Genomic DNA, 18,809 nt, shown 5'->3' on the forward strand with positions numbered 1-18,809 from the left:
CAAAAACAGAAACAATCTAAACAAAACACTAAAAGGTATTAAATATTTTTATTTGCTGTCATGTGACTACCAAAACCAGAGAACAATGATCTTGCAAGTTTGTAGTTAAATTTATGAAATATTTTTTTATTTTATTTTAAGGAGTATTATAACACATTATAATATATCTAATGTTAGTTAATTAAAATGTTCGTGTTCATGTTAGTTAAAAGAACGTAATATGTTAACAAAAGAAAGAAAGAAAGAAAGAAAGAAAGAAAGAAATGATTTAGTACTTTATATCATTAGGTTATAGATTATGTAACTGTTTCTGTCTGTTGAAGTTTCTCTCTCTTCTTCCTGCCCTCTTTCAGCGCTCGACCAACCGCGCGTCTCTCCACAGGTGATCGGTGTCTCTCTCCAACCAATGAAGACGCAAAATTTATTAACCCTTTAGTAGTCCAACCAGATCTTTTCAAGGACTGTGGGAACTGGACCTCATCGTAAAACAAACGTTTGGTCGCTACTTTTGCCAAGAAAGAGTCTCGCGCTCATATTAATTCAAAGTGGAAGCGCAGTGTATGCGCGCGCGCGCGGCGCCCGTCGGGGATTTTTTCGCGGATTATCATATGACCATCTGGTTTATGAAGACGGATTTTCTGCGGCAGTTATTATCCAGATCTCATTCCAGTGATTATGACTGTAGAGCTGGACATGCGTTTGCTGTATGTCCTCTTTCCCCCCCACAACTCCCTCGAGTGGTTTTGGGAATCTGGTCTTGACATGTTTAGGATGAACTGTCACCATCACCCTGGTGGTGGAAAAACGGGTGAGTTACTCTCTTCCAACAATGCTTTTTATACACAACTTTCTTTTTAAATTACTGTTAGATTGAAGCTTTATTAGCCTTATGTCAGATTATGTTGTTCCTGGTTTGGTCAAGCGCTATTGAAGTGGAAATAACCTGGCAGATCCAGTGGCCTATTGTGTCTCTTTGTATGAAATATTCAGTTTTATGTAACAAATGGACAGGAAAATGTTTAGTAGACTGAAGACAACACACAACCGTCTGCTTGACCTCATTAAACCGATTGCATTACTGTTAAATATGGAGCTCTTTAAATAAGGACTGTTCTTGAACTGGTGCCAGTTTTTTTCTTACCCTGTTGGATCCTCTGGAGTTGAGCACAAATGGAGATATATGTTCATATATGCATAAAATCAAAAGTATCAATGTATTCCTGGTTTAAAAAAATAGCTTAAACAGTTTACTGGTCTTACTTGGTCTCCCAGCCTGTTTAAACTGATGTGTTGACTGGTTTTAAAGGCTTGGGCTATTTTTCAGCTGGTCAGACCAGCGAGTAGGCCAGACTGAGAGACCAGTTAAAAAAAAAAAAACTAGTAAACCAGTTTAAAATGCATTTCTGTGTTTTTCAGAATCAGTTGAGGACGTGCTAGGTTATCAGCTACAGAAGACTTGCAGAAAAAGAGGTGTAGTGTTACATGCTTTAATTGTGCATTGTTTGGAGACCTGTGTTTTATTCCTCACAATATATCAGTCTTTAATAGGCATATGGTCTGGATTGTAGTTGAGGCCTTTAGTATGATCTCTCCACCTTGTCTAACAAATCATCCTGTGATCCTGAACTTAAAATATTATAACTTCATTGACGATGCCCCCGGTGATGTGCACTTCTCAAGGTCACAGTCTCTATAAACCTGTCTGCTTCCATTGTTGTGACTTGTGAGTTTTGCTGACCAACTCTTAAACTATAAGGTTTGGGTGATTTTTATGGTAGGTTTTATTGTGCTGTTATGGTTTAAATAACAAGGTATTTAAACCATAAATAAACCAAGGTATTTGTTTCCCTCTTGGCTGTTATCTTTCTCAAAGCCAATGAAAAAGACAGCTTGGCCTTTCAAGTGACCTGCTTTTCAAACTGCTTCTCAGTTTCAAGTCCTCTTCCTGCTCAGAAGCAGTATTTGTTTATAATGAGGTTTTCTGAGGTGCGCAAAAAGTGTGACATTATCCCGTAGTGTTATGACTAGCATTTGAAAAAAATGCAGTAGAGGGTTATGATAGTGGCATAGTCATGGGGAATACTGTCTTAATAGTATTAAATTTTTTACACTTTATTAAAATTAAAATATGTTATTGATATATTTATATATATAATCTATATTTATTGACCATTTTGGTCTGTTTTTGTGTGTGTGTGTGTGTGTGTGTGTGTGTGTGTGTGTGTGTGTGTGTGTGTGTGTTGTGTTTATCAGCTAACAGCAGATGAGAACATTTGTTAGTTAATATTCAACTGATACACACCTAGTTTCACTTCTCTATTTCTGACATATCTGTAGACCGAAGGTTAATGACTAAAACTGAAGAACTCTAGTCATCAGGATGCGATCATCGACTGGTTAATTGTTTAATTATTGTGTAGGTTGAAATTATAATGTCATTGTAGAAAGGTATGCAGACATAAATCTGTGACGTGAAGTCATTCCTTGCAATACACCACCAATGTGGCTGTTTGTGACTACATTTATTTAGTGTGGTGACTTGTGTGGTATGTTTTCGGACAGGGCAACTTCATGAGCTGTGAATTATATTTTTGTACCGCTTGTAGTGCACAAGTCAAATGTATTTCATTGGTGTATCTGGATTTGATCAAAAGAGGGCGCCGTCTCCAAACACACGAGTCTGAAAGGACCTCTTTGTGTCCTGATTGTAATGTTAATGGACAACATGCGCTATGCATAGTTATTTATGCCACTAAAATGTAGAAAAAGTATTCATAAATATTTATAATGAGTGGCTAAATGTTTTGTCATTTTTCATGTACAATTTCATTGTAGAGATGTTGAGATTTAGTCTATTTTTTAGACATTTAAGTGGCCTGTAGCTGTCAGATTTTCATTATCTCATTATACAAAATCAATATGCATCTGTTATCTCATATATGCTCATTATTGCATTCATTGTCGTTATTTTTGTAAATAATATTTAGTGATTTTGGCACCAAAAAAATAAATAAATAAAATCAGTGAACTTTAAATCCTACGCCCAGTGTCTGATTCGCACATTTAAAATGCACTTTGATTTATATGCTGTCTTGTGCGTTATTTGCATTTAATGTTGATCTTATATATTTTGCAGGTATGATATAACTTTTTTTTTTAGGATTTGAAACGATTTAAATGGTTTCGCGGAAAAGTTATCTTTATGTAGGCGTGTGTATGTGCGCGCGCGCGCATGTTTCGTGACCGCGCTCGCGTGCTGGATTTTTATACAGTCTATGGCTGGAATGGCTGAGGAGCGCGTTCGCTGGAGTTTGTGAGGGAGGAGGGAAGAACGCGGATCGTCTGAGGAGTTTTTAATGTCCGCCATGTTGAGAATGGCGCACTGAGGCAGCGAGAGAAAACACACACACACACCCGCCTCTTTTTCCTCGCTGGAGTTCTTCTATTCCATCTTTTTTTTTCTTTACATTCTCCAACTCCATCCACCATCCTCCATGAAATCCGTGGCGGTTTTATGGGTGATTGTGAGGGGATCGGATAGATTTATAGAGTAAGATGAGTAAACTGTCGTTCAGGGCGCGGGCGCTGGACGCTCTCAAACCGCTGCCCGTGTTCCGCTGCGAGGATCTGCCAGACCTGCACGAGTACGCGTCCATCAACCGCACCGTGCCGCAGATGCCCACCGGCATGGAAAAGGACGAGGAATCGGTACGATTTTATCATGCAACCGCTGATTTTGTGCGATACAGATTTGTTTTGTTTTTACTGTCAATCTGCGCAGGTTTGGATGCAACAAAATGGCCGCAGCGTGAAGCGTTTTACACGGTATTTTTGACCCGTTTTGCAGTGTGCGCCGAGTTTAATGTCTGGTATATTCAGTGGGATTTATTTGATGGCAGTTTATGGTGTGAAAGGCTGGGTTTGTCAATCCGTTCCGACCTGAATCGTGCAGTAAAACACAAAAGGAGTCATGTGACCGCGGAGGCGACGACATTTTGTTGGTCTTTCTCCCTGCAGTGGCGGCAAACGGCAGCCAGAGGGCGGGAAATCACGCGGTCACGGGAAACATGGAAATATCACATCATAATTAATATGTTAATTTTATCATTTACTCACTGTCATGTTGTTCCATTCCTATATGACCGACTTTGCTTCTGTGGGGATTCCAGACGGAGAATGTTAAGTCTTGACAACCTTTTTTACCACTCACTTGAATGTGTTTTTATTTTATTTTTATTTTTTTCATGTAACGTTAATGAAAGTAAATGGTGACCAAGCTGACCGCGTTTCCATGCACAACAACATTCTTATTAATTCACAATTTAGTCATTTCAGTTATATTAGTGTCATGTAAACACTAACTTGATTTCCACAACAGGATTAGCCAATATTCTTGATCCTTGAATCAAAATAAAACGCACTTGTATATTTTAAGCAGAATTTTGTGACGTGTGAACAACACTTTGCATTTTACAAACATTAAAATAAATGTTTTTAAGGCGGTCAAGGGTCATTTCACTCCTGTGTCTCTCATTTGGAGAGCAGACAGGTTTTTAAGTGTTATCGTAGTTTCTGCCTAAATAATATCAGTTGGGGTATTACTTGGAGTTATTGTGTAAAAGCTGTGATAAGACCACTCTAGTGTTTAATAACATTGGATAAACTCTTCTTCCCCGCACTAAAGTTTTATTTTTTTAGATAAAAGTGCTTGCATTTTCTCTTCTGGCAAACCTGTAGCCTAAATACTGGTGGTCCGAGTGACCTCTGGCTCCGTTGTTCTTGGAAAAGCAACTGGAAACCAAGTCGTTATGGTGTGTTGTTTGTGTTGTAAATTGCTGGTTGTTTGCAGCACAAGGCTGTCGAATGACTGCAGGACGTGTGTCATGTCACTTAACATTTTGTGTTTGTTTTAAGACCTACTTTGTTCATATGTTCTCAGACAGTAAATGACTGGTGTGGGTAACTGGTTAAAACTCTGATGTATGGTTTGTTTGGAAGTTGTGGTGGAGTGGTTTTCTCCCAGTGGTCAAACGTTTTGTCATCTGTAATGGCTGGATTTGACTCATTTACTGTCCGTTTAGTTCTTTAGCTGTTCATGCGTTTTATTCCCCATAGATCTTTTTTTCAAGCACTGACACAACCTTTCAGAATATATTGAATACTGTTCAGTCTTGTGGCTTTTATTTTTGTATTTTCCCTGATATCTTTACTTCTCATTTGTATGTCAGACCAACCATTTTAGTGGATTTAAAAATGGATGCTGAGAGGAGAAATTAAGTGCAGTACATCCTTTCTGAACAGCGTGGGAACTCTGTGTCCATAAATTACTCTATGATTGTGCTTTTTTTTTAATTAACACGTGCACTGATATGCTGTGCTTTCAAAGGTTACCAAGTAAATAGTTTGTATTTAGTTACAGCTTCTAGTTAAAACATTTTATGCAAAATGGCTTTTAAATGGAGCCAAAAATTCACTTAAGCATCAAAATGTTGCTTTGAGATTTTAAAAGTTATGTAAATATAAATGCATTTTTTTCCTGATCAAGAGTATAAAAGATGTTTGATTTAACTTTTTCTTATGTTAACTAATGCTGCATTTGTTTGATCAAATATACAGTAAAAAGTTATTTTAATTAACCGTTTAGAAGGTACATTTTTTGCATCACTCCAGGCTTCGGTCACATGATCCTTCAGCAATCATGCTAATATTCAGATTTGCTGCTCAAGAAACATTTACTTTTATTATTAATGTTAAAAATGTTTTTGCTGCTTAACATTTTTGTGGAAACAATGATACACTCAAACATTCGTGGTAAGATTTAAAAGAGCGAAGTTCAATTTTATTCATTGATAGTCAGTAAGTGAAGACATTTAAAATGTAAAAAAATATTTCTATTAAATGCATTAATAAATTTAATATATTTGATAAATGTAAATATGCTGTTCATTAAGCTTATCAAAGAATCCTGAAAAATGAAATGCATCACCATTTTCACAAGCAGCACGTCTGTTTTCAACACTGATAATAATCAGAAATGTTTCTTGAGCATCAAATCAAATCGTAATGATTTCTGAAGGATCATGTGACCGTTTAATAATGCTGAAAGTTCAGCCTTGTATTACAGGAATACGTTTAATTTTATAGTAAATTAAAATAGAAACCTTTTTTTTAATATGTATTTTGTAATAAGATTTCACAATATTACTGTTTTTTTTTTTTTTTTTTTTTGAGCAGAAGAGATTTATTTCAGAATCATTAATAATTGCAGTGTTTCCAAATGTTTGGTAGGTTGTTTTAAAATTAAGTTTGATTAATATTTTATTATTATATTTATCATTATCATGCTGCTTTTTATTTTTACATCACAGTAGTAAGCAAGCATGCCGGTCGTGTTCATTGAGTCATCAAACTTTACTCATCACCTGACACGGTTTCTTTTTATTCTGTCTGTTTGTAATTTTAAAATGTAATGCCAATATTGTTTGTATTGATGAACAGATTTCAGTGATGCTACTTGACATGTTTATTGAAGTGAATCAAACATTTCAAGGGCTGCCACACTGTTAATGAACGTAGTATTACAGTAGAAGGTCACAGATCTCTCGGCATTTCATTTGGCATTGTCATTATTTTGAGTTTGTCTCTAATTTTAATGTATTATTAGACACTCTCTTGCTGGTAGTTGTCATTTTATCTTCACTGACAAATCTCTTGTAACATGAAACCGTAGTGAAAGCCACAAATTCCTCCCACTTTGTCAACAAACATTTGTTAATTAAATCTAGTCTGCAGGCTGCTGCTATGTCTTCATCTGGCGTAGCTGGTTTTCCTCTCGATGTTAACTCGTCTAACTCTTGAACACGGTTGGTTCTGTTTGTTTTAACTGGGTTTTCTGAGGATGTTGCTGTCTCAACTGCACATTGACCTTGTTCGGAGATCATATCATTGTGCTTTTATCAACAAATTGTGTCAGTCATTACCAGGATGGCACAATGACGTAATTATTGTAGCATTAAATATATTTTTTCTGAAGACTAAAAGCAACAGACAACTACAGTTGAGTTTGTGCTAAATCTACCGGTTTGAGCGAACATTGGAATATTTGAAAATAAATCTTGAAAGTATGAAAGACAGTGGCTACAGTTAACTGTTTGTTTGCCAACGTTCTTCATAGTATCTTAAAGGTTTGTAATAACTTGAGGGTGAGAAAATAATGACAGAATAAAAATTTTAAGGTGAGCTATTCCTTTAAGTATTAAAGTAACTACGTTAGTGCCTGGAATTGCAACTTCAATTATGTGACCAATTTCTTTTTATTCACATTTATTCGTCTTCATTCAACACCATTGTCAAGCACGGTCATCATCTTCTGTATGCGAGGCATGGTTATTGTTTATAGTAATAGTAACCTATGTAGGGTCTTTATGGCAGTCATGTGTGATCTTTGGCAAATACGTCAATCCAGCAAGCCGGTTTTCCCAGACATGACAGTTTCCTCCTTCCAATGACATTCCAGAGTGTAGTCTAGCCTAGAGGTCATGGCAGCATTCCAGACAAGTTTGACCTGGTTTTTTTTTCCCTCCGGTTCTTGGACGGACAGACCAGGACTGTGTAAATGACTCGGCATGTTCTGTCAGATCAGCATTGCTCCAAATAGCAGTGGGAATATTAGCTGATAAGGAAAGAGATCGTTTCTAATGCAGTTTGATGTGAGAGCGATCAATGATATGGCCTTTGATGGTGTGTGTTAATGAAGCTTTCAGCTCTGGCTTGAGGGCATCCTGAAGAACAGCCAACTGTTAATTGATGATATGTCTTGCAATTGGATAATTTTAATTCGGTGCTTTGACCCTTCAGGGCTCGACAATAAGGACTGCCTGATGGCCCTTGTGCAGCGAGAAAGATGCTCGGGACAGTTGAGCAATTTGTCACTGCTGCATCGTCATGAAAGTTAATCATTTGTACGTGTTTTTAAGTCTTGCTTATTTAAAGGCACAATATGTAATTTTTCTGCTTTAAAAATAGCAGATATCACTATATCTATGTTATATATATTTTTTTGTTGTGTACTAGAGCCCGACCGATATATCGGCCGGCCGATATTATCGGCCGATATAAGCTAATTGCATTTAAATCGGCATCGGCATTTATAACGGCCGATGAAACATGAGAAACAGAGTCTCATGCTTCACTCATGTTATGAGTGTTGCACAGTGTGCCCACCAGAGGGAGCTCTGCAGCTCCAGAGTTAACAACAGCGCCAGAAGTCCACTACAGAAGAAATCGATCAACTGTTTTGACGGTGAGTCTGTCGTTCGTGATGTGAAATGATTGTAGATTTAGTTCATACCCTGTATATAAAAACTGTGTGGTAGTTCTAGCTAACGGTCCTATCATTATCACTTCTAAATATTCTGTAACATCACTTACAGCCGCTAATGCATTGCTATATTAGATTAGCCACAAAGCTAATACCATGTTTATCAGTGGAAGAGCGCGAACGTTAATAGGTCAAACTATAATGTTAGCGTTTAACTTATTCTTATTCTATTGCGGTGTGTTTCCCACATAATGACCGCGTAATTGGGCCTTTCACACAGTACGCGGTATGCACGGCGCTTGCCGCTGGGCTCAGCGTTGCCCTTCAGATACAATGCGATTAGCGCTGCGCTATGGCATAGGCGGAGTTTTAAAAACGTATAGCGGGAGCTCTTTCATAGTCTGTTCCTCCTCCTTTCGGTCAGCAGCAAACATGTATCTGTCCCGTTGTAAGAAGCGAGCGATAGCGCTAGTCCTGCTGATGAGAATTAAGAGAGCAGCAAGGAAGAAGAGGCTACCCTCAGGTCCAGAGAACAATTTGGTGAATTCAGGCTGGTTACGTTACTCTAACGCTAATAGCTTCCTTTTTAGCAGGCCCCTTAAATGCTTGCTATTAACTTGTTTGAAGGTGGTTCTTCTCAAAATTGACAGCGGTGTGTTCATGACACTAACGTTAACCATTCAACTTCGAATTGATTCCGTAATCTTCCGGTAATAGTAGGCAAGACGATGTTTTGATTCAAATTGCACAAAGAGAAGAGGAGAAGATATACGGGTCTGTTGTGAATGTGTCTGTGAGAGCAAATATGGTGTAGTTACAGTAACTACAGTAGGTGCGTCAGAAATGATTAAACCAGAGGGGACATGTAAATAAATGTGAGCTGAACAAGCGTGTTTTTTTTTTTTTTTACATATTGTTTCAAAGCAGCTTTACAGACATAACAGGAAAATGTTGAAGAAATATTGTTAAATATAAGTAGGTAATACCCATTGCTTGACAAATAAAAAAATATATATATATTTCTCATTTTTGCCTATGTAGGAGATCCCAGTTTATTATTATTATAATTCTAATGATGACATGAGTAATGATACATGGTGATATTATTAATACACATGCTTATTCTTTCTCCGTCTCTCTTTCTGCCTACAGATGGCTGAAAAAGGTGAATGCTGTAGCAGCAAAGTGTGGGACTACTTCTGCAAATACTTTAACTTTAGTATTATAATTTATTTACAGTAAACACACAGACTGTTAAAACCAGCTTCAACTGGAAGAAAGTAAAAGTGTTAAATGTTTAAAACCAGACTGTTTTTTGATCATTAAAAAATATATACTTTTGATGTGCAATTGTTTAGTCATTGAGACTGTAATCTAAGGCTTTTTTTTAACATAGTCCATTCTGGAAAATGGTTTATACAGCCCACATACATAGAACAGGCAGATATTTTGCTATTGAATGTTGTGTAAATGCAGTTTATAGGAAATGGGTCTAATATCCAGATTATTTTTCAAATCAAAATATCGGCTTATAAATCGGCTCTTTTCGAGTTAATATCGGCATCGGCCCCCAAAAATCCATATCGGTCGGACTCTATTGTGTACTTACATTATCCCAAAAGTTTCCACGAACTTTAAAATCCGGAGAAAATTATAGTTTAATTAGAAGACACGGCACGTTTCTTTATTTCCGTTTTGTCGCCCGTCTATGGCGTCATATAAACTTTGACCCCTCTAGTTTATCTAACTTCCCGCGGAACCCGGCGGAACGCCAAATACAAAGGTGAACAGAAGCAAAGACGAGACGAAGAAGAAAAAGTCGTAGCTAGTCTTGATCGAGACTATTATATTTTATATTTATATTGTTTATATTCATATTTATACTTCAATCGATAACTTAGTTATGGATCATGATTATGCTTTGCCTGCACGTTCTGTGAAGCGCAAACATACGGGTGAAATAAATGACCTGAGAAGGTTTTGGGACAAGAGAACAAACAAGACACGGGTAAATATTGGAGTTGCATTTCCAAGATGGAGAGAGCTTCGTGACAAGCTGAAACTACAGAGAGATGCTTGCATTCTAATAAACAGGTATGCATCCATTCAGCTAACTGTATCTATCCGTATATTTTGTGAAACGATGATGTCTTGTGTAAAACGCAGACGGACTAGCTCTCATGTAGAGTATAATGTAAATCTACATGTGTTCTATATCTAGCTGGATAAAGTAGCTTCAAATGCAGTTCACTATCTTGTTCGATATCATAGTATAAACGTAGCCTAATTATAATTATTAACGTAAGGCAACCGTGTTTTTTTAAACATATATTACTACTAGCTAGATGGAATATTGATTTGATAGGGGTCTGATAAGTCATATATCTCTCCGTTCGAAAAGACATGATTGTCAAAATACTAGGCTGCTGCTGCTGTAGGTGAAGGGAGACCGCTGACAGACCAGGCTCTTGTCTTCATGACAACAATATCTATATTTCATGTTGAACATAAATATAAAGCCTACTGATAAAGGACACCGTCAACAGTATTGACGGCAAAATAGACGATGTTTGACAGGTGCAATATTTGAAAATCGATAATTATTTATTTATTTTTTAAATTACATTTCTATCTGAATTTGTCAACCTATAGACTTCAAACATCAAAATGTCATGAATTAATATGTATATGTGTACAAAATGACATATAAACATATTTTCCTATTATATTTTGCCTGGAAACGCTTCCAACACACGTGTGTGTCGCGTGAAAAATAGGCGTCGGTTCTATTTCTAGCAAGCACGCGTTTTCCGCGCGCCTTGAGCCTCAGTTAAAATGAGTGAGGAATGTGGGGAGCGACAGAGCGCGTGTTCCAATGAACAACAACTCCCATGAGCCTACGCTCTTTCCCGACGTCATCAAAGTACGTCTTATGTTGTTATTTTGATTGATGACCCCTGGTGGCCAAAAATTCCATACTGTGCGTTTAAACATTCAAAATGATTTTAAAGCATTCAAGCCGGGCTGTTCTGTGTGTACCGTGCACATTCTTGTGCTTGAGTGGACAAATAGCCTACATTTCTCTTAAAAAAAAAAAAAGTAAAGTATTACTGACCCCAGGTTTTTGGACAGCAGTGTATATGCCTCTTACAATGCATATATGTGACCCTGGACCACAAATCCAGAAGAAAAATAATTTAAATTGAGATTTTTAGATCAGCTGAATAAATAAGTTTTCCATTGATGCATGGTTTGTTAGGATATGACACTATATGACCAAGATAAAACTATTTGAAAATCTGGAATCTGAGGGTGCAAAAAATTATGAAAATATTGAGAAAGTCGCTTTTAAAGTTGTCCAGATTAAGTTCTTAGCAATGCATAGTCCTCGGTTGCTTTTCATCACCCCAATACAAATAACGTGATGTTTAGCCCCTAAAATGCGAATTTTACCAAGGCAATCCTGCCCAAAAAATGTGTATTTTAACCCCGGGACTCAATATTTCATCAGGGAACCTCCTGGAAATGCGATTGGGCTAGTTTTGTACTAATTTTGAGAAGCAAGTGGGCAGGATTTGTTTTGAGAACCTGGCAAACCTGATCTTCTAATCACAGGAGCGCCTTTACTGACGAGATGCGCATGAAAATCGCATTCGATTTTTTTGCACAGCCCTACTGAAAGGTGTTCATTTGGAGCAAATTGAGATTTTTTTTTTTTTTCTTAGCTAGAGTAAATCCAAAATAACAACCTCATGCTCAATAGCTTTATTTTTTATTTTATTGAATATCTTGTTTCCTTCTGAAATCTGTTACATCATGGAAGTAAAATGTGCTGTGAATGCAGCAACAACCTCGGGGTTGCTCTAGGGAGATCATCCCTGTAATAAGTGTTCTAGAAGTTGCTTTGGACAAATTCATGTGCATGTCCTTTGGATCAGCCAGACCAACAGACGGTCCATATATCTGATGATTTGATGATCCAGGGCTTGTGAATTCGAGCTTTACGCGGAGTTGTGTGTCTGTAGAAGTAATGAAGTTGAGGCTGGGCGTTGTGATGTGTACCATGCAGTCGTAGTGATGTGTCAGTCAGAAGAGAGATTCTTGAGTTTATACTACGATATTGTGTATTGAGTTGCATGCTTGGACTTCTGGTTTATATTAGAGGTCGACCAGTGTATCTGTTTTGCCATTAATTGGCACCGATAGTTTATTTCTGAAACTATCGGCTATCAGCTAAAATTCATGCTGATAGTTTTTCCGGGTTGCGTCTGTTGTTGGAGTGGCGGAGAAGCTCCAATGTCATTACACAGTAGACTAGTAGATTAAAATCACTGATGAATAATGAGACACAGCAAAGGAATAACGTGTTCTACAGAACCCCTAAAGGGAATAAATTTGAGATGGGAGGAAACCATATATTTCAGTGCTTTCTGTCGCAACTTTATTGTTGGGTATAGGTATACTGTAGCCATATAAATTGTGGGCAGCAGGAAGCCACTATTAATTGCCGGGCATTGAAATCGCTTTTGAATGCACGCTCGCTTTTTTAATAATGTGATACTGTTTTCCAACTTTTGTCAAAACAAATCTAAGATCGATATTCCCAAATCTTTTTACTGAATCCAAGTAAATATTTCAGTAGTTTAACAAATTAATGTGTACGTAGAGACACAAAAAAGTGTAATTTATTAAAATAATAATAATGTTTGAGCGGTACAAAATATGATGGTTAAAATTCTTAATTCTGGATTTGGTCACAAGTGATCTTAGTTGGAGACACTTAGATGTGGTTGTTTTTTTCAGATCTTTTTTTTTGTGTGGGTGTGTGTGATGGTTTTGTTTTCTCTCCCCTCATCTGTTTGTAATTATGATCCTCTGAGGTCAGTGATGGGGTCACCCTTGGTGGGGGGAGCATTTGCAATCCGAAGGTTATTCAGAGGACTGTGCCAAAGGAAGTCTGGCTTTTGTCTGCTGATAATTGCCTCCTTGCGTAAGAGCTTTCAGTTGAGGGCTTGCAGCTGAGCCATTTAAGACGAGGTGTGTGTGTGTGAGAGAGCGCACGTTTGGGCTCTAATGAACTAAATTAGTTTCGAATGAGAACACAATGTTTATGTGTTAAAGTAAATAGATAGCTCTTTTTTTGCTTTATTATTGCTATTACATCACCGACCTTAATCTTCCCAGTTTCTTCGCTTTCCTCTGGTGAAATGCTTTCAGGCTATCATGTCTAATTAGGGATGCACCGGCTGACCGGCCATAAATCGGAACCGGACGTTTTTTGCTTAAAATACGTTATCGGCAATCGGCCGGTTTTTTATCTTTTTCTGGCCAATTTTTCCGGAAGTTCACCCGCGTGCACAGACTACATTGTAATCATTCGCTATCATGTCATTTGTGTGGAAGTATTTCAAAATCTGTACGCAGGACACTGGCAACGGTTCAGTGCTGGAAGTGCAGAGCTACACTGATCTTAAGTCTACACAGATCTTAGGCACAGATAGCAGGAAGCGAACAGCTGACTGCACAAAATAAGAGTCCCTTTTCACAGTTGCGCGAGTGTACTGTACCTGTCCGCGCCCTGTGAAGGGATGTTCAGCTCAACATCTCGCGTGTTGGATGAGAAACGAAACGGACTAAACTGTGACAAAACGGAAAGGTGGTGTTTTTTTTTTTTTGTTTGTTTTGTTTTTTTTTTTTGTTTTTTTTTGTGTAAAGTAGAACTTGCGTTTGTAAAGCCTGAAGTAAACGTCAGTTCTGTATAGGATGATTATTTTTATTTTACCTTATAATTACATTGACTTAATTTGATTTAAAAATCACCTACTGTAGCACACTGAAAAGAAGTTTCATTTATCCAATTAAAACATTTTTAGGGTAATAATTCACATCTATATTTTTTAACTTGAGACAATAGTTATTTATTTTTCATTAGCTCAAGTAAAAAAAAAATATATGTGAATCATTACCCTAATCTTTTTTTTTAATAGGATGAATGAAACACTTTGCATCTTTGTTTTATTCGCACCAACATTATTTGATTTTAACATTTTGGAATAATGTATTTATATAGCATACTTTTATTTAGTCTCACTGGTAAATACCTTTTTTTAAATTTAAAACCAAATTTAAAAACTAAAATACTGAATGCTGATTAAGAAACATCTTATTTAATGTGTGTTGATTGTGTTGTTTGGATTGTAGAACTATGCAGTTATTGCCTTTAATTTCACATGGTTACAGTTAATCTTTAAATTTAAAGCCAGTTCTTTGTAGTTTAAACCCAATTCAAAAACAAAAGCTAAAGGCTGATGTCTGTACCATCTATGCTTGTATTGAATTGAAAAATCATGATCGTGCATCCCTATGTGTAATGTTTTCCTTACGCCAAGTGCCATAGTTTCAGATGAGCTCCTAGGATGCATGACGTCAGCCGAACTGGACGAATGATTTTAACTTTTTGAGTTCAATTGCTCTTTATGCTGTTTTCAGGCTTTTCATTTCTCAGCATGGTGTATTTTTGGAGGCTGCACTCATTTATGTCTTTAAGAGTAGGTTTATTTTGTTTTGTGCAGCCTGTTTACACAGCCTACTTATTTGAGGAGGTTTTATGAAACCGGTTCAGGTCATCGCATTAAAATGGTTTCTATGTTTTCTCTGAAACCACAGCTCATCTGTATTGTGGTCTGATCTATACTGCAGATTAACAGAGGAGATAAAGGATGAAAATGAATGTATTGTGTAGTTTTGAATGCACTGTAGTTACAGATGTAACGATCAAGTGAATGGCTCAAAGGCAAAATTGAGGCTTTATTGAGGGACCGTTACATTGCCTCTTCAACACTGGTTATTGTGGAAATTGGACTTCTGGGAAAAAAATTGCCAAGGCAGGTCATTGCAGCATGTTTTTATTGTCTTCGTGGAAAAAATTATGCCATCCATTGTTTGCAATCAAGTTACAGTCGTGAAGACAATCAAAACATTGATGTTTTAAACTCTGTCCCGAGCTTCTTCTGCAGGTTGTCAAGTGTTTGGTAAATATCTTGCAAATGGCCTGAATGTCAGTGTTGTTTTCGTAATTCATAAACAATAATAACTTTCAATTTGCAAGCAATTTTGATCTTTTGATTTGAATCTTTTAATGAGTCATTGGATGCATTTGAGGATTTAGCGGTTTGGAATATGTATGAATGGATAAAATCTGCAAAGTGTTCATAAACAACAGTTTAGAATATTGCAAATTTTTTATATATTTGACCTAAATATCATTGGTCATTTCATTTATTTTTCTCAGTGTTGTTGTATTACAAAATTTCAAGCTAAATGAATCAGACTTTCCACTGGTAATATACATGATGCAACAAAATAGTCGCTTGTATATATTTTAAATGGATAGTTCACCCAGAAATGAAAATTGTTCCAACTTGTTCCAAACCTGTATCTATCTTTCTTCTCTGATGCACAATATATATTTTGAAGAATACTGGTAACCAAACAGTTGCTGGTAGCCATTGACTAGCATAGTATATTTTCCATACTATGGATATAAACTGCTTCCAGCAACTGTTTGTTTCCCAACATCCTTTAAAATATATTTTGTGTTCAGCAGAAGAAAGAAACTCATTCAGTTTTGAAACGGCTTGAGGGTGAGTAAATGACAAGATTTTCATTTCGGGGTGTACTGTCCCTTTAAGACTCACTCTTTGTGGTTCAGCATGATTCATACTTTGTGTATAGAAATGTTTAATGAAACATGTGTCGCGTTCTTTATGGCTGCCCTAGGAGCACCATCTCCAGAGGGCGATTTCTGCCCATCAGGTGTACGGAGAGAAGAGGGATAACATGGTGATTCCCGTCCCAGAGGCCGAGAGCAACATCACCTACTATGACTCGCTCTACCCCGGAGACTTCAAGATGCCAAAGCAGCTCATTCACATACAGCGTGAGTGCACAGATCCTATTGAAGGAGTTTTTCTTTAATGAAGAAGTGTTTTATGTAGGATTGTAATGGGGAACAGGTATTGCAGTGTTTGAATGAAAGTGGTTGAACCCTTTGTTACTGACATCTGTCCACCAATTCCTGAACAGCAGGTGTTTTGTGTTGTTTTTTTGTTCTTCGTGAGTGTTTCTGGATTGGATGCTGCACCATCTGCTACGTCCTATACGTCTGGGGGCTTTCACTTTGTCTGCTTGGTGAAATGTCCCCAGAATGCCCCTTTCCTTCACAAGTTGTGTTTATTTGAATGCATGGACCATTACGTGTATCTTTTTAAACCTCATCTGCCAGTGGCAGGTGATTTGAGAAGATTTACGGACCGTAAATATTTCTTACTATATTCTATAACTATATTCTGCATAATTAATTTTTAAAATAGTTTTTGTTCACATTACAGTGGAATTGCTAAATGTCGATGAGTCAGTTTCTATTTCTCGGTTGAGGTTTGAGACTTGAATCTCATGATCTTGTTCCTTGTTTTTGCTTTTGTGGCTTAATGTGAGAATATTGATGCTGGAGAAAACAAAACCTTAGTCACCCCAGATAAACTTTTTCACTGAGGTAGATAATGCGCTGTTTTTAATTTTCTTGATTTAAATCATGCATTACACACATTTCATCAGTGATAATCAGGTTATTATTCTTAGTTTAATTTAAAACCATTTTGTATTCTATTGCAATTCATTATAAACATTGGCCGATTGATTTTTACTCTAATTTGACTTAAAGCATTAGTTCACCCAAAAATGAAAATTATGTCATTAATAACTCGCCCTCATGTCGTTCCAAACCAGTGAGACCTCCATTTATCTTCGGAACAGAGTTTAAGATATTTTAGATTTAGTCCGAGAGCTCTCAGTCCCTCCATTGAAACTATGTGTACGGTATACTGTCCATGTCCAGAAAGGTAAGAAAAACATCATCAAAGTAGTCCATGTGACATCAGAGGGTCAGTTAAAATATTTTGAAGTATAGAAAATACATTTTGGTCCAAAAATAGCAAAAACTACGACTTTATTCATCATTGTCTTCTCTTCCGTGTCTGTTGAGAGAGAGTTCAAAACAAAGCAGTTTGTCATTTCCGGTTCGCGAACGAATCATTCGATGTAACCAGATCTTTTTGAACCAGTTCACCAAATTGAACTGAATCGTTTTAAACTGTTCGCGTCTCCAATACGTATTAATCCACAAATGACTTAAGATGTTAACTTTTTTAATGTGGCTGACACTCCCTCTGAGTTCAAACAAACCAATATCCTGGAGTAATTCATTTACTCAAACAGTACACTGACTGAACTGCTGTGAAGAGAGAACTGAAGATGAACACCGAGCCGATCCGGGATATTGGTTTGTTTGAACTCGGAGGGAGTGTCAGCCACATTAAAAAAATTAAGGCTGTATACCGTATACTGTACACACAGTTTCAATGGAGGGACTGAAAGCTCTCGGACTAGGGCTGCAACTAACGATTATTTTGATAATCGATTAATCTGTCAATTATTTTTACGATTAATCGATTAATCGGTTTATGTACTTATATTTTAGTTTTTTCCATTTTTTCCCCAAGTAAATTATTCATAAATGGTCTTTATCCTTCAGCATAGATTTTTTAAGAGATTTTAACCATTTTGCACTGTCATATCCTCATCAAAAATATACCTGGAGTTGTTTTATTATGTGTTAGTAATCCTTTGTCGAACTCTTCTGCAATCAGAACACTGACCCATACTCTAGCAAATTTCACAAGTAGATTTCAAATAATGTTTTCACCATGGCAGTCCTTAGAGCTCCTAAAGTAGTTTAACATCCCAAACAAAGCTTATTAAGGAATCTTTCAGAACATATTTTCACGAAGAATAAGAATAAAACAGAATAAAATTGCAGTGCATTGTATTTTATTATTTACTGGGAAACAGCTTTATAGCTTATGCTGTGAAATTGTAAACAATCCTTCGAATAAAGTGCTAATGGCATGAAACCTGAATGGAACTCACAATTTAAAGTAAAATCCATCAGAAGGTTGTCTAGAAAAAAAAATTGGACACACACAAAAAACCTGCTGTGTGAAAAAGAGCGGTGAATACTTAGAAAAAAAGTGCATTTCAAATATCTTTAAACATTTACCTCTCTCATTCAGTCATAATTAGGCTGCAAGACTGAATTTTGAACTGGTAAACGACAAACTGATCACAGAACATGTTTGTAAAGCTTTAAATGTTAACTGTTAAAAAGCAATGTTCTCAGCTTTTACGACTAAACATTTGCAAACAACATTGTACTGGAGAATCTGCACAAATGAAAGTCTTAGGGGCCGTTCACAAATCGCGCCTAAAAACGCGTGGAAAACGCTAGGCGCACCGCTTTCTCCTTCTTTCCAAAGCGCTCGCGCAGAAGCGCCCCTGAGGCGTCTGCCTTTGCTAAGCAACCATGACGTGCTCTCTCCTTGAAGACGCGGAAATTTCAGCAAAGGATAAATGGATTTGATGCTCAAAACAT

The 18,809-nt window shown here is 36.9% G+C and overlaps 1 protein-coding gene across 3 annotated transcripts in view; it reads left to right on the forward strand.

Moving 5' to 3' along the window:
- Nucleotides 1-445: 445 nt before the first annotated feature.
- The window catches only part of LOC132121682 (enhancer of polycomb homolog 1-like), a 34,507-nt gene continuing 16,143 nt past the window's right edge, over nt 446-18,809 (forward strand). The window contains exons 1-2 of one of the 3 annotated variants that reach the window (XM_059531355.1): nt 446-808; nt 16,100-16,259. In XM_059531355.1, the coding sequence (XP_059387338.1) occupies nt 16,160-16,259 (100 nt within the window). In that variant the 5' untranslated portion in view covers nt 446-808; nt 16,100-16,159. Of the gene's footprint in view, nt 809-3,288; nt 3,709-14,713; nt 15,337-16,099; nt 16,260-18,809 lie in introns of those variants that run through there. The other 2 variants (XM_059531354.1, XM_059531356.1) reach the window with 2 other exon arrangements.

Source organism: Carassius carassius, chromosome 39 (assembly GCF_963082965.1).
Source record: "Carassius carassius chromosome 39, fCarCar2.1, whole genome shotgun sequence".
In the NCBI taxonomy this organism is placed as follows: domain Eukaryota; kingdom Metazoa; phylum Chordata; class Actinopteri; order Cypriniformes; family Cyprinidae; genus Carassius; species Carassius carassius.